At 35.6% G+C, this 17243-nt stretch overlaps 1 protein-coding gene across 13 annotated transcripts in view; it reads right to left on the bottom strand.

The window, feature by feature from the left end:
* CCDC171 (coiled-coil domain containing 171) overlaps nt 1–17243 on the bottom strand; it is a 294601-nt gene that overhangs the window by 34126 nt on the left and 243232 nt on the right. For all 13 annotated transcript variants that reach the window (XM_070590719.1, XM_070590726.1, XM_070590716.1 and 10 more), the window contains one exon: nt 8069–8221. In XM_070590719.1, the coding sequence (XP_070446820.1) occupies nt 8069–8221 (153 nt within the window). The remainder of the gene's footprint in view (nt 1–8068; nt 8222–17243) is intronic.

Below are 17243 nucleotides of genomic sequence, written 5' to 3'. Positions count from 1 at the left end.
TTGTTAATTCTTCACACATTTATTGTTCCTTTGCCTAAAAGGTATATAAACAGCCTGCTTTGGTCACTTCCTCGGTCCTGTATTTATGAGGCCTTCATATGCACAAAATTTTCTTTCTTCTGTTAATCTGTCTTGTGTCAATTTAATTATTAGATCAACCAAAAGAACCAAAAGGGACAAGGGGAAATTTTCCCCTCCCCAACACCTTTATTTAGCTTTGTTAGCATCCAAAGGCCAGAGCTCAAGCTTGTGATAAAAATATGGGAGAATTTAATGAGTATCTAGTTAAGAAGCATTTAGCAAGGGGTAAAATGAGTGTCATTATGGCATCAAATGTAGGTGAATTTTGAGAATAAACAGGAAAAAATGAAATTTGGAGTCAGGAAAAGTAAATACACAAGGTAAAGGGAATAGACATTTTGCAATGCAGTTGTCGGAGGCATCTCAGGCAGAGAGTTCCTCAGAAAGCTGAGGATCACAGCTTACAGGCCACACTGATTGGCCCCCTACTCCTCTAGCCACATCTCTCACAATCCTCCGTGTAATTCACTCTGCTTCAGTCATACAGGCGTCATTCCATTCCATGCTTTCCCCGTCAACTCCTACTTCATCTTCATTTTTTTCAAGTAAGATTTCAATTCCTCAAGTAGGCCACACCAAGCCCCGGGTACATGCTCTCATGGCACTCTGTGATTCCACTTAAACAGCCTTCTTTTAATTATTTGTATAATAATTGTATTTTCAACTATACTTGAAGTGCCTTGATGGTAGAGATTTGTCTCAATCCATAATGCAGTCTCATAGAAAGCATCAGAAAAGGAATCAGAGTCCTTGGGTTCCAATCTTTTTGGGTTCTAATTAAAAACCGGGCAGCGAGACTCCAGAATCTGTACTTTATCCCACTGAACTGCACTGTATAGCCTCTCTCAACAAATTAAGTCATGGCTTATGGTTCATTAAAAAAAGCTTTTTTTTCTTGAAGGGCTAAAAACCTCAATAATAAACATCATGAATCAACTGAGATAAAGCATTTGAAAGTTTATGACAGCAACTCACAGAGAGTAAGTTACTGCAATTCTGTCAGTTTCTTTATCCACACAACACTAGTAGTAACAAAGAATCCTTCCTCTCTCAAGAAAATGTAATAAAAACAAATGTGATGGAATATTATTTGAGAACTTAAGAGAAAGGAGATTCTTATTTTTATCTTAACTGAACCAAAATATCTAGACCTTTCACCTTTATGAACATTATAATACCACTTTACAACTATCAAATCTGACATAATTTGAGCAATGATGCGAAGATATCACTCCTGCAAAGACACTAACTAGAACACTCCTCTGATTTGTAATTTATTATTTTTTCATAAATAAAGTATCATAGAATTAAAAAACATACTGTTTAAACATACAGTGGCAATGAGGCACATCAATACTGGAGCCCGAAGCATCATAATTCATAGCAAAGTATTTGGGTTTGGCATTCTCTCTTTCACAGATTGAAATATCATGTGTTTTTCTCCACAGCTGTGGGTGTGCTGGTCTCCAAACACCCACATGTAATTGGTTCTGACTGCTGTACTGTTCTCTACTGGGCTATATGGGTCTCAAAAGCTCTTTACTCAAAGCCCTTTCTGGTTACTATTACTCAAGATAAAAGCTCTAGAGCACCCCTAAGTTAATGGGTCAAAGACCAACATACTGAAAATGTTACAGTACTGGCAAGTGTACAATTGATGAGAACTCTCAGATAAACTCCAGCATTATGATTACATGTTGCTGAACAAAAAATGAAAATGTCACCTAAAGAGGGATAAAGTTTTTAAAGATGACTATTCATGTCTACAATATGATCGATCTCTTGCATTACAAGTGTGTATGCATTACAACACCATGATATATTAAGTTTTTGATCAATAATGAATTGTTTTTATTCTTATCAGGTGAAAGGCTGGAAAAAACTGTAATGAGAATATACTGACTGTCCTTAGTTCATTAAATTAGTGATAACAACAACTAGCATTAATACCATACTTAGTATGTGCTAAAAGCAATGATTTAAGAGTTGTTTTATCTTTTGCCTACTCAGAAAAAGACTTCCCCATAGTTACATATATTACATATATTTCTTAAAGCTATACGTATAGCTTAGCTGTAGGAAGTATATGTAACTATAAAAAATTTTCTATGTGTAGGGAAGAACACTAATATTTATTGAGCACCTGCTAATACGCCAGACATTCTGTCTTTGTTCAATCCTCACAACAACCCTACAACGTAGGCAATTTCATCTACATGTTACAAATACAGAAACTGATGCTTAGAGCATGGTATAGATAATAAACAACAGTGCCAGAAAGCACACCCGGGCTTGCCTGACTCTAAAGCCTGGTATGAGGGACCTATGGGAAGGAGGCGATGGTGGGAAGGGTGGGTACTGGAGAAAAGAGCTAGTTCATCTGAGGACCCCATAATAGAGTTTTGAGGATAGCCAAACTAACAAATACTAGAGAGACCAAACAAGAACAGCAAGAGCACAATGGTCAGAGATGGAATCAAATCAGACTATAGAGTAAAAAGCAGGGGTTGGGTGGTGCAAGAACGGATGGGGGAAATATGGAGGTGGCGTTTGGAGTGACTGTTGCAAGCAGTATTGGACTTCAGTGGGTACAGGCTGCTTGGGTGAGTTGGATGTCTAACTGAGCAGGGGAATGGTATGAAAGTAACAATACATTTTCTATTATACAAAGAAATGCATTATATAATTCAACTTGTTAAACATATGTACTATTTTTAGGCCTATTCCCCAGAAGAAAATAAAATATATATTTTGATGCTCTTCCCCCTTAACAAAGTATCAAATTGTCATACATTCTTCAAAGACTCCCACAAACATTTCGTCTTCTCAGTGTCTTCTTCTGACGATGTTAGGCAGAATGAAGTCCTCTCTCATCCGTGTTCCCATGTCTATTTTTGTGATTTCCTTATGTGTCTATTTTCCTCACTGGAGGAGAAACCCACAAGGGCAGAGATGATCTCTTAACACTTTGTCCCCATAAAACAAATAAAATGGTAGACAAAAATCCAAAAATGTCAATAATTATATTAAATGTAAATGGTCTAATCACCCAATTAAAAGTCAGAGATTGTAAAATGGGTAAATAAACCAAAACCAAACTATGTCTTTCAACAAGAAATCCACCGTAAATATAAAACATAGATAGGTTAAAAGAAAAGGACAGAAAAAAATAAGTCATGCAAATGCTAGTCAAAAGAAAGCTGGCATGTGAAAAGGTAAGCATTGAAATTACAAAAATGGACAGAATAGTGAACTGGGCCAAAACCAAACTTCTGGAGGCCTATAGTTAAGAAGACAGTGAAACACGCTCAAGTCACTTCCATCTTAAAACAGAACTCCTTTAATCTTCTGAACACTCCACTCCTATATCTCATACCTAACAGCTAAATCCTTGAGATAGTTGTTTAAATTCACTCTTTTTTTTTTTTTTTTTTGTCAACTCCCACTTTTTTCTCCACCTCTTGCTGAAAGAGCCCTTGCTAAGGTTATGAAGGGCCTCCAAGCATTAAATCCAAAGGCCATTCTCAATCTTCATTTCACTTGATCTTCAGCAGCATATGACACTATTAACATGTCATCTTTCTTAAAATATTCTATTCTCACGGCATCATACTGTTTTGGTTTTCCTCTTATGTCTTGGCCTGTTCCTTCACAGCCTCCTTTGCAACCTTATCCTCAGGCATTATTTGTTGGAGCTTTTCAAGTTTCATTCTTAGGCCTTTTTCTCTTCTTACTCTATAACCTGTCCCTATATAGTCCCATTCTTCCAACAGTTTCAAGTCCTATATGACAATGCTTAAAATTTATATCTCCAGCTTGCCATCTTGCTTGAATTTCATATCAAGCAGCTTTTTTGACATCTCCAGTTGGATGTCTCAATGTACCTCAAACTTAACATACTCAAAACTAAATTCACAATATCCCCTGCTATTCCATTGTTTCCCCCTCAATAAATGAGGTCATTGATCCATTTCCAAAAGCAAAAAACCAAGAAATTGTCTGACACGCCCCATCTCTTGTTCTTCACATCCAAGTGTTTCTTCACACTATAGCCAAATGATTTTTTTAAATGCAAATCTGAGCACATCACTCTTTCTTTAACATTTTCCAATGACTTTACCCTTGCTCTTAGGACTAAGACAACAAAGTCTGACCTCTGCCCTTTTCTCCAGTCCATTCTCATCTTAGACTACCCTTGCCTTTGCTCTCTTTATTTCAGCCACACCGGTCTTTCTTGAGTTCTTCTTTCCATTCCAGAGACTTTGTAGATGTTCACAGTCCCCTCCTCCTGGTCTGGAACATTACTCTCTTCCACCCGTGGATAACTCCTACCCAGTCTTCAGATATTAGCTCAAGCATCACTGACCTGGAAAAGGCTTTACTGATACAACTGATACACTAGTCTAGGGCAGACTCATTTGTTTAAAAAATGCTTATACACTTAAGCTTTTTTTCTTTCAGTGCACTTATCTTGGTTAGTAATTACACCTTAATTAGTGTGATTCCAAGAAAATAATTACTTCCATTATTAGATTTTAAGCTCACGAGAACAAGAATTATCTGTCTTGGTTCACACAACATCCCCAAGAGCAGAACTGTGCCTGCCACAGAATAGATGCAGAATAAATACAGAACTGATGGATAAAGAAAAGAATTAACAAACAATAATATAAAGAAGGAAGAGTTCAAGCAAGTAGAGGCAAGAGAGCCAATGAAGGGCAAGTCTATAACAAGTGAAACGAACAACATGAGTGTTTAAGGAAGAAAGTAGTTAAAAGTTTCCTATGTTGCAGAAAGATTAAAAGGGATGAGAAGGAACTAATAAAGAGACAGAGCAAACAGAAAATTATTGGTGACTTTTGAGAAAACAGTTTCAGTGGAATGATAGACTCCGAAGCCAGATAGCAGTAAAGCTCAGGAGTAAATGGGAGGTGAGTATACAGAAGAAGCAAGGATAGACTCCTTTTCAAGCATGTGTCAATGAAAGGAGAGGGAGACAGGCTGCGGAAAGGGCAGAGAGCTCATCCATTGGAATATACTGATGCTGATCATAGATGAGGAGTTATATGCTCAAGGCTACAGTAGGAAGCTGAACAAAATGACAAGGTGTGCAGCTGAAGATGTTAGGCTTGTAAATAATCTTTTCCTGTGGTGCAATCCAATTACTTTCTAGCAAGATAGTGGTGATAAAAATAATAGCTAACTTTTTCGGGGGGGACTACTCACTAAGCGTGAGGCAAAGTTCAAAGTACTTTAACACTGTGCACTAGACCTCCCAACATCTCTATTAGGGAATGGTATTGTTGTCCCCATTTTACTGACGAAAATCTGAGACACAAGACACATGATTCGCAATTGACAGAACTGGAATTTGAATCTGGATTTATCTGACTTCTATGGCACACACTATTAATTGGTTAACGCAATACCCATTTATTCCTCATTCTCTCATCCTTTGACTAACTATAGCTAGGGGTGGCCACATGACCCATTTCCAGCTAATGGGACATAGTGCAAATATGTTTGGAGCTTCTTTGGAAAGCCTTCCCTTTTTAAACATATAAATATTTAAACATATATTTATATATGTATTTACTATCTGTTATCTATTAAGTTTACATTAAAATTTATAAATATTTAAATAAATATATAATATAAATATTTAAATATATTTTTAATGGAAAGCCATATATATATAGCACAGAAATTGCTGGGCCATCCCATCTCTCTGACTTGAATGTGATTGCAAATCCTAGAGTTGGCTGCTGTCTTATGACAAAAGGGAGTGGCAGAGAAATTACAGAGAAGTTGAACCACCAGACTATGACAATAGCCATCTACTTCTAGACTTCTTGCTATGTGAGAAAAAAATCTGTATTTTTTAAGTCACGTTAGTCAGGTTTCCTGTTACTTATGCTTGATTGTACTCCTAATGGATATAATTCCAAAGCCCATGCTCTTATCTACCAAACTATATCACCTGTCATCTATGAAATACAGAGATTAAGGCTGTTCTAGCTCCCTCAGAGAGCTCTTAAGGAGTTAAAACTAGAAAATGTATATACAAACATCTTGAAGAATAACAATTATTATACAAATGCATTACTGTTTTAAAAATAGTGATTTTCAACTAAAGGAAGAGACCAGAGAACATACATCTCACAGAGACATGGGATTGGGCGACATTCTTCTAGACAAACACATCAGAAATTTTTCACATTACATACATTCCCTTTGAGAATCACTGCCAGGGTGAACCACTTCTCACTAATGAGATGATGAGCATATTCTCAGGATGTGTTCAGAAGGAAAACAAAAAAAGTATAGAAGCAGAAATTTATTATGACAGTGCAGTATATTAAGGACACCTCCACTAAAACTTCAGTAGCATAATAATTGGTAAAAAAATTTTTGAACCCATGGGGAAACAATCCCACCTTATCAAGTATGGCCTTTCTTAAAATACAAGTAATTATTTTTATATGAATAACAGCAACAAACAATAAATAATAGTTAGACCCAACAAAGCTGACATGACTTGAACTATATAATATATTATTAACCAGTAGGATCAGGAAGATGTGTTTCAAAGAAAGGCTAGAATAAAATCCAAATACTTGTTCAAACCTTCAAAAAAGTTTCCTCTTCATTTTAATTTCTCTTGGTGGAGTCAAATTTACTATTCTGTCTTTAAGAAATTAACAAAGGCATTTAAAAGACTGAAGTTCATATCTCATGTCTTAAATAACCGGTTTCTTCACTTACTGAATAAATTACTACTATTTTTCACTCGGTAAACATTTGTTGAGCACTTATCGTGGGCCAGACTGTTCTTGGATCTAGAGTTCCTTCAGAACAGCGAAGAAAACACCCAAAATTTCTTGTGTTTATGCAACTTATATCTACTGAGGGTAGGGAGCAAACCAAAAGCAAATAAATAAAATACACTATATATCAAATGATGGTAAGTGCTATAGTGAAAAAATAAAGCAAGGAAGGTGGCAGGTAGATAAGCAATACGGGGAGAGAATGAGACAGTTTTAGGGGTCAGGGAAGAGGGTTGGTGGTCTCAGTTTTACACACTGTGGTCATAAGGGTCTCCCTGGGATGCTGACACTTGAGCCAAGAACTCAAGGAACTGAAGAACCAAACCATAGCTGTACATCTAATTTCTTTAATTGCTAACTCTTCTTCTGTTGAATATATCATTTGAAATGGGTCAACAGCTGAATAGCAAAATGATATTGCTTTTCCCTTACAAGTTACCCTGATCCATTGTACTTAAACCCAAAGGAAAAAAGACAGTCCAATTATAGGTAACCCTCTGAATCTTACCATTGATATATCTCCTTTTTGAGAAAAAAGTTCAAATGTTTCTTTCATTCCTTTATGTCACAAATATATTCATTTTTTGATACTCCCCAAACACATATTTGAAATGTAGAAAATTTTGTTTAGTCTTAAATGAGCCCAAATTTCATCATGGGCTAAAATTTTAAGATATAAAATGACTGCTGAAACTGAATTTTAATCATATAGATGAATCACAACACGCATCTTTAGCTAGGCATGTATTATGGATAAGTCTAGTTTTCTACAGAGAATAATCACATGTTCTAATTACCATTTTGGTTATACGCATAATTAATAATATTCTGTCTTAATGGGACACACTGAATCTTCAGACAGTTGCAAGATTTAACTATGCATACTGCCAAATCCAACTGTCAGCTGCACTGCCAAACACAAAGGAATCTTGATGTAGTGTTTTAGCATTGATAACAATATGCATATCTTTACACACGTTACAATGGAAAAATTAATTGCTTTTCTTCCTTCAAAATTTTCTCCACACTAATAATTTTATGTTGTTTGATTGATCATTTACCCTAAATTATATATATTGGAGAGTGATCTTATGAGCAATAAAAGCATGAATGTAAATGTAACCCAAGATCCAAAGAAGAAAAACATATGCAGGACTTACTGATTGTAAACTTTCATTTTCACGTAAACAAGCTGTGTGAAGTTCTGATTTCAAGGTTGCAATGTGACTTCGATGAGATGTCATTTCCTTCTCTAATGTAGCGATTCGAGCGCTCGCAAGCTGGTAGACATCCATGAAACTTTTAATCACAGCCTTAAGAAATAAAAACAATGTCACATACAATTCAAATAAAGCTGTCCCCAAAGGAGAATTCCCATAATTTGGAAGCAAAATCATTAAAATTTTAAAATAAACAACTTTTCATCTTTCTTTAAAATAATAAAGCTAAACCTTACATTTTATATTGAGAACAGTGAGTATTTTAAGAAAGTTTGGGAGAAAATAATTGAGATTTCTTTTCCAGAGTATTTATTTAAACAAGATGTACTTTGATCTATTGTGCTTAAAATTTAGAACGCACTTTTTAAAGACGGCACACTTATTTTCTTTGTAAAGTTAAATTCAAGTTGTAATTTGACCTAAATTTCAATCTTAAGACACACAACAGATGCATATATAAGCAAGATATTTCCAAATAAGCTGAGTTAGAAAATTTTCAACCCACCTAAAAAAACATATGTTTTGAAACAAAAGGAGTTGAAATAATCCTGTGATTTTTTTAAGAGTAAATAATGTGATTCCTACATTGTAAGATAAGCATAATTACTTTCATTCATATAACAGAGGAATGCTCTTGCATTAGACTACATAAAATAAAATAAATGACACAAGCAAGTGCTAGTAAATTTTTCTCTCCTCTAAATAGTATAATATTCAGGTGATTGTCGGACCTCCATATTATTGTTTAATCATATTTTACAGAATTTTTTTCTTCTAAAGCAATCTGTAGTGAATTTTAAGCCCAAGAATACTATTATACCTTTTTTAAAAAAGTCTTTCTAAATACTTCAAATGTAGCAAAATAAAATCAAACAGTTCAAAGACATATTCAAATATAGTGTTATATTATTTACAAGAAAAAAAAATCTTCCAATCACAGCCACAACTTAGTAGAACGGCAGACAGTCTGAGAATTTCCAAGTTATATTCAATCTGAAGAGTCTGATTTGGGAAAGCTTTGAGAACTAGATATTTGAACAATTCTAAATGGATATGAAATAATAATTTGGTGAACAAAGAATAAGAAACAACGTACATAACGTCTGAGACACAGGTTAGTTATTTGCAGGTAAGAGTAAGAAAATTCACACCTTTTTTGCCTATCAAATTCCTGTTTGCCCTAAAAAATCCAGCTCAGACACCATCTCTTTCCAGAAACCTCTCGTGGGGCTAAAGGCAGTGTTAACTTCTACTCTGGCTCCTTGTAGGTCCCTCATCCTTGCTTCTCCTCGGCATTTATTGCTTTAGCAGAAATATATGAGTTCACATGTTTATCTTTCCTAGACTGAGGAGCTCCTTATGCCAGCTATTAAGCCTACTCATCTCTGTATCTTCAGGGATGACAGTGGCCCACAGTGAGCACTCGTTTGAACGACTGACCGACTGAATAAATGAATGAAAAACTGAAAAAGATTTTTAAAAACCCACAAGTTGAAGCCATGTATTGACATAGAATACCTTACAGGAGAGGAGGAAGATATTTGGGAAAATATAATCTTAACATTCTAATGAATAAATTATTAATCATACTTTAAGTCAAAAAAGGAAGCAAAAGCATAGCTGTTTACACAAAAGTGATTCTATTACCTAATACTAAACAAACATGGCGTGCCCTCATGTTTGGGAACATCTCACACGTCCTAAACCTACCTTACCCAAATTGGGGTCATTTCAAGGTAAGCTTATAGCTAATACTAACACAAAATATTTCCCTGGGTTTCAAAAGTATGTAAAAATCAGAAACTATAAAATCATATCTAGCTCCTCCTATGCCAAGTCTGTCTCCACTCTTATAAATTCTTTCACCTTTTCCACTGAAACAGTGGACAGGACTCACAAGTCCTATTTTCGCCTGGCCCTCACTCTGCCACTTACTTAGCTCTATGTTGTTGGGCAGGCACGTCACCTCTCTGCACCTCCATCTCCTCCACGAAATGCGAAAAAGAGTCATTATCTTGCCTACTTCCAAAACTGTTGTAAAACTCAGAAAATCAAAAATTTTAAGCAAAGCCAATTCTGTTAACCCTTCAACTACATTGCATGTAATATAAGAAAGCCCTCTAAAAATGATAAACTACTGAATTTCATTGTGGCATTACTATTGCTCCATTTTTAAAGTCTCCACTAAGATCTTAATGAGACAATCTGGGATGGGGAGGTTCGTATACATATGTCCTTGTTGTCTAGGGACCTAAAATGTATAAAAGGCAGAAAAACATGCCTTCTGAAATGTTTATTGAATAAAAAAAGTACCCTTCCGTCAGTAATAGCATCCTGGATTATTATTTCACTGGAAGTCACAATAGAATTGGCCTCTAATATTTAAGGATAAAAAAGTTCAACATCTAAAAAATTATCCCATTTCCTAAATTTGGAGAAACATATTTCACAAATTCTTACATACACGATATTCCAAAAGGAATAAATAATTAAATGATATTCCTTCACACCTTTTTTTAAAAAAATAAAATGCTTTTTTGAGAAGTTACATCTGAAGTTTTATATGGTGGATGGAACACAGTCATGATTATTTTGGCTCCTTCTTTGATCTACTTTTAATAGCTAAATTCTAATATTCTGTACAGTATTAAAAGAAACCACATATTACTTCTTTATAACACTAAGAAGAATATAACAATAATCTATTTTTTGCTTAGGATTTAGAATGTTAAGCATCTAAAATCTTTAAAGCAGTATTTCATTTGAGAGATGAAAGCAGTTTTTTATAACACTTACTATACGTTTTTTCAGAGCAGCAGCATTTACAGTGATAAATACAGAAAGCATGTTTCATGGTATTAATATGTATAAAATATACCATACTCTTCTAAAATGAAAACCTCTTTCAGAACTGAAGGTATGGAGGAGTGTCAGTGAAATCACAAAGTTATTCAAAGAAGCCACAGATCTTTTGAGGAATAAAGAATAACTTCCAGTATTAAAAAGTGATTCAAACCACGCAATAAAGGATGCCAGTGAAAAATCCAACTCTTTAACATAAAGGAAAGGTGCCAAGTTGGCAGAAGAAATGGAAATAGTCTGAATCAACTGACGGGGTGGGAGGTGGAGGGAGCAAGCATCTCATGACCTCCCTATGAATCTCCTAAAGGTAACTATCACAACACACCTCCCTCTCATATTAAAACATCACACCTTTCTACGTCAGGAAACAACGACAGAATAGCATGATAGTGTGTCCAGCACGCCCAGCATTTGAGAACTCATCCCGAGTCATCCCCGGCCCAGGGGATTTTCACTATGCCATGCGGTGAGATGTAGCTCAGTGGGGCTCACCTGCTCACATGAGCAACAGAACAAAGGATGGTTTCTGGACAAGAACAGCCTTTTGTTTTAGAAATAGTCTATAGCATTTATAATCAACATAAGATGAGAGAATCCAAACACATAAAATTTCACATCCTACCCATTTTAAGGAAAAGTATAAGTGTTTCAGAATATTAAAAATTCTGAGATACAAATAGGTGGCTGTCACTTGAGGACTAGGATATTATTTCTCTAACTTGTTATGTATACATTTTTATATAGCTGAGACTAACTTAAAATTGGACTTCAGGGAAAATGGCAGCCTTAGGAACCTGATGCTAGGAGAAGAACGTCATAAGGCCTCGATGCCAAAATAGTAAATCTTTTATTTACATTTTTTAGTAAGTAACTGGGAAACAAAAACCCCTGACTTTAAATTATATAACCATAGAAATACTTCATTTCTCTCTATATACAACGTAAATATACCATGTAAAATAGATATACCAGGCATACCAAATATGTGAAATATAGTAAATTCTCAATAAAATGAGGATAATTATTCCTACCTTATAAAAGATCTTGTGGGTATTAAGTGACTATTAATACATGAAGAGATCTTAACTATCTGGCACATAGTAAATACTCAGATAAATGTTAGCTATAATAATGATAACGACATCAAATTAGGAAAATTACTATTTTAACTCACAAAAGAAAGATTCAATATTTCTGAGGGCTATTATTAGACATAAGTATTTTAAATATAGGATATTCTATTCATGTTGAACATTGAATATGTTAAAATCCTCTCAAGCATAAAAAATTTTTAATGAATATTTACTTCCTAACAACTTCCCATTGATAATAAAAGTTACTATTTATGACGCCGTTTCTAAGGAAGAAAGCCTTACAATGACAACATGCTTGTAGTCTTTAGCATCAAATTTTGTTTGTTGGCACCTGGAATTAAAGGAAAATTATTTTCTTCATTATCCAAACATTCCTCTGGTAAAGCTGCTCATTCAGTAGGCTTACTTTCATTCCAATATTTTACAAAGGTAGGGATACGGCAGAGAATGAGAGTTAAAGGGCCTGTTACTAGTCGTGTACGAATAGCAACCCTGTTCCCAATTACGATCCAGTCTAAGATCTGGAACTGGACTCTTTAGTCTGGATGTTTGGTTCCTGGCCCTGTCCACAAATATTTGGCTCCCCATGACACTCCTGTACAAGGTCGTGTAGGAAAGGCTGCAACAGAATGGCAGACTACCATCTACCTCCTTGCTTTGCCACATGGAACTGGGTGGGTGTGCATGTGTGCATGCATAAAAGCTGCTAAGATTGATATCAGTTGACAAGAATAGAAAGTACAAGGGACCAGAAACACAATTTTAGAGCAACTCTATCCAAAACACAAGCATGAGAACACTCCTGCAAAGGTGCAGCCAACCACTGGTGGGCTTGCAGCTAAGCACAAACGGCAATGAGAAGTGGGGGAAGGGCTTAACCTTGCATCATCAATAGACCTGAAACATTTCACTCTCAACAAAAAGTTATTACTAATGATTTTTAGTGAAAGAAATATGATTGTACATGCTTTATAATTTTAAAAATCTTGTGGTATAACTTTTGTGATACAGCAATTTGGAAGTCTAATTCTGAGTCACCATCCTTGCCACTCCCACGACACATGGCTCAATAGGTAAGATGCAAATGGCAGAAGTGCAGCATTGGTTGTGTTTATCAAATTGTGACACTCAGGTTTCAATCCTGTCTATCAAACAAAAGTTTTAACTGAAATTTTGGCTAGAAAATTTCCAACTTCCCTGAATTAATCAATTCCTCTTTTAACTAATATATGCTTTGTTTTTATACCTTTAACAAGTACATTTTATATTAAATATATTTTATACATTTTATATATATAGTGTGTGTGTTTGTGTGTGAGGAAGATTGGCCCTGAGCTAACATCTGTTGCCAATCTTCCTCTTTTTGCTTGAGGAAGATTGACCCTGAGTAATATCTGTACCAATCTTCTTCTATTATGTTTGCCGGATGCCACCACAGCATGAATTGATGAGTGCTGTGTAGGTCTGCACCCGGGATCCAAACTTGTGAACCCCAGGCCACCAAAGCGAGCACTCGAACTTAACCACTATGCCACCAGGCTGCCTCCTATATTTTATATTTTTAACAAAGGTTCAAAACACACTCTTTGATTAGGAAATTATGCTTCTGAACTTCTCATGTGTACATACATAAATTTTTGTAGATTTGGACCAGTTTTTAGGAAAAAAGTCTATAATTCTGGAAATATTTCCAAACAACTATTTTGATAATGCTTTCTCCATAAAACTCCTTGAATAAAGTAATTTTTTTCTTTTAACAAATGTTACTTTACCTTGATGTGACAGAATGTGCTTTGTTTTGGTGGTTTTTAAAAAATAATTTCTAGGTAGCACACTTTTGATAGCCACTTGCCATCCCAGAAAAGTTCTACAGATTTGGAACCCCTCTGTTTTTGTTAAAGAAAACTGCATAATTCATGCTCAAGTTTAAGAGTACTTTGAAGCACTGTATCACAAGAAAAACAGCAAATTTTATATAGAAGATTTAAAGACCACCTCCTATCTCATTGTAAACTATTATAAAGATTACACTATGTAAGATAATTTAATCTATAAATTACTTAACCACACAGGGTATATAAGAGTTCATGTTGAAACGCAAAGTAAATAAATGAGTGAGGATGGCACTCTCAGCCTCTCTGCATTGACTCCCTTGAGGCTACAGGCTGTGCTATGGCCCCAAAATTGCTGGCGTTGCTGTGACAGTCAGTGAGCAAATATAGACAGGTGTTTGAGATCCTTTCAGGTTGAGTGTGATAAGCAAAATGCTAGGTTGTTTTATTCAAGTGTCTGCGTAAGGAGTCTTTAGGAGTTAGGGATAGAAGACTGGTTAGTCTAGTCCAAATCTTTACCTGAAAAATAGGTAACACTTAAAATAGAAAAAGTTTTGTTCTCCCTTTGTTTCTAAAATATATGTAGGTATGTATATAAATTTGCATATATCCCCTGTTTTAGTTAAATGTTAACATACTACACACATACCCACACCCACTCACAAATACACACGTATTTTATATATACATAAATATATATATACTTTGCTTTTCTTCTTTTCCTTTTTATTTTGAAATAATTACAGTCATGTGCCACCTAATAACTTTTTGGTCAATGATGGACTGCATATGCGATGGTGGTCCCATAAGGTTATTACTATATTACCATACAGCCTAGGTGTGTAGTAGGCTATACCATCTAGGTTTGTGTAAGTACACTCTACGATGTTCACACAATGAAATCACCTATTGATGCATTTCTCGGAATGTATCCGTGTTGTTAAGCGATGCATGACTGTATAGATTCACAAGAAGTTGTAAAAATAGTACAGAGAGGTCCCTTTGTACCCTTCGCCCAGTTTCCCCCAATGTTACATCTTAAATAACTTTAGGACAATATCAAAACCGGAAAGTTGACAGTGGCACAATGTATATGTATAGTTCTGACATTTTATCACATGTGTATATTTGTGTAGCAACCACCACAATCAAGGTACGAATTATTACATACCACAAAGATCTCCCTCAGCTAACCACTTTATAGACATATTAACCCCCTCCCCCAAATCATCCCTAGCCCATGGTAACCGCTAAATATGCTAGGTCTGCGCCTGAGATCCACGCCTGTGAACCCCCGGCTGCCAAAGCGGAGCACGCAAACTTAACCACTACGCTGCCAGGCTGACCCTGGAGCTTGTCTTTTAATTTTTGTAGCAGAATATTTTGCAGAGCAAAAGTTTTAATTTTGATGAAGTTCAATTTGTTGATTTTTTCCCTTTGTGGATCGTTTCTAAGAACTCTTCACCAAGCCCTAGATACCAAGGATTTTCTCCTACATTTTTTTCTAAAAGTTTCATAGTTTTATGTTTTACATTTGAATCTATGATCAATTTTGCCACCAGGAATCACCAAATGAGTTGGAACATATGGGAGTCAACAAAGCCTAGGCTTGACCAAATCTTTGCCCAAAGGTGTTCTCACTTCCTCTACAGTTCCCATGCTCCAAGGCGTGCCTGGATCCCAGTTCTAACAAGTTACCAGGTACCCTAACAACAACAGTTACCAGGTGCCAGACATCACATTATGAGCTTTACATATTCTCCTAATTCTGGCAATAACCCTGTAAGACTCATATTATCTCTATTTTATAGAATAAGAAACTAAGGCTCAGTGATGCTAAGCACCTTATCCAAGGGCACCTAGCTAATAAAGAATGAAACTGGGATTCAAATCCATGTCTGTCCAATTGCAAAGCCCATGCTCATTCCATGCATTGCAAGTTTTCCAGTTTTCTTTGGATTAGTTAGTGGTTTTTGGTTGGTTTGTTTTGGGCTGTTTATCATACAAAGTTTCTCAGTGAAATCAGTAGAATTAATCTAGGCTTTGCAAGTTTCGCAAAATTGCACGGCTAGTCTATCACAACATTCATATAAATGTCAATTTAATCCATGTTCTCTTCTCTATTGACTGAAAAAGGTAAAAAGCAAAGCCCTCTTGAATTCTGCTATGAAACCAGGATTTTCAAAGATCTCAAACTCATTAATAACTATTACACTACATTGATGCTGAGCTACCAATTTTTGCTTATGTAATGGAAATAAATATTTATTTCAAGTAAAAGAACTTCAGATGATATTTTCTTGGAGACTTCATTCTGTTAAATGGGTTCAAAAAATATTTGTAACATATTGGGGGCTGGCCTAGCGCGGCAGCGGTTAAGCTCACACATTCTGCTTCAGTGGCCAGGGGTTCACCAGTTCGGATCCCAGATATGGACCTATGCACTGCTTGTCAAGCCATGCTGTAGCAGGGATCCCACATATAAAGTAGAGTAAGATGGGCATGGATGTTAGCTCAGGGCCAGTCTTCCTCAGCAAAAAGAGGAGGATTGGCAGCAGACGTTAGCTCAGGGCTAATCTTCCTCAAAAACTAACAAACAAAAAATTTGTAACATATTAATGAACCTCTATTCTAACCAAATATATCATGTAAATCTACATTTCCCCCAAAACATCTTTTGATTCTAGAAAAGTGTAATTTGAAAGAAGGCTGTAAGATAATTTTAATGCAAAAAAAAATTAAACTTACAAATTATAGTAATTATAATTTGTGGATAATTAAATTATCCACACAACAGAAGATTATTTTGAAAAAGAGAAAACTTGGCAAACAACTTCTAGTGTGTTTGACTTATATATGCAAAATGACAATGTGTCATGCATCTCTCAGCAACCTGACTTAAAGATCTGATACCATCAGTAAAGAACTTTCAAGCAAAATACCAAGATAGTGCTATCCCAAATCCTACCCACACAGGATTAGCTCATCTGACTCACAAATTCTCATTCTGAATGAGATCCACGTATACTGGATATACATACAGAGGAATGGGACTCTGAGAAGTTACATTTCATTTCCATCCTACCTACTAAGATTGGGGAAGGATTTCATCTTGCCAAATCTGGAAAATTTCCTAGGCAGGAAAAATTATCTTTCCTTTATGTAGAAGTTAGGATTTTGGTGAACTATGTTTCTTCCCCCTCTCTCAAAGAAGATGTTTTCCCATTCCTGGACAGCCCACTTTTGACCCTAGATATCCTAGGGGGTTTGTGTGCATATACTAGAATTACTATGTTTCCTTTAGAGACTGGTCTGGGTCACTGCTGT

Source organism: Equus przewalskii, chromosome 22, assembly GCF_037783145.1.
Source record: "Equus przewalskii isolate Varuska chromosome 22, EquPr2, whole genome shotgun sequence".
Lineage (NCBI taxonomy): Eukaryota > Metazoa > Chordata > Mammalia > Perissodactyla > Equidae > Equus > Equus przewalskii.
This window is presented reverse-complemented; position numbering and strand designations above follow the sequence as displayed.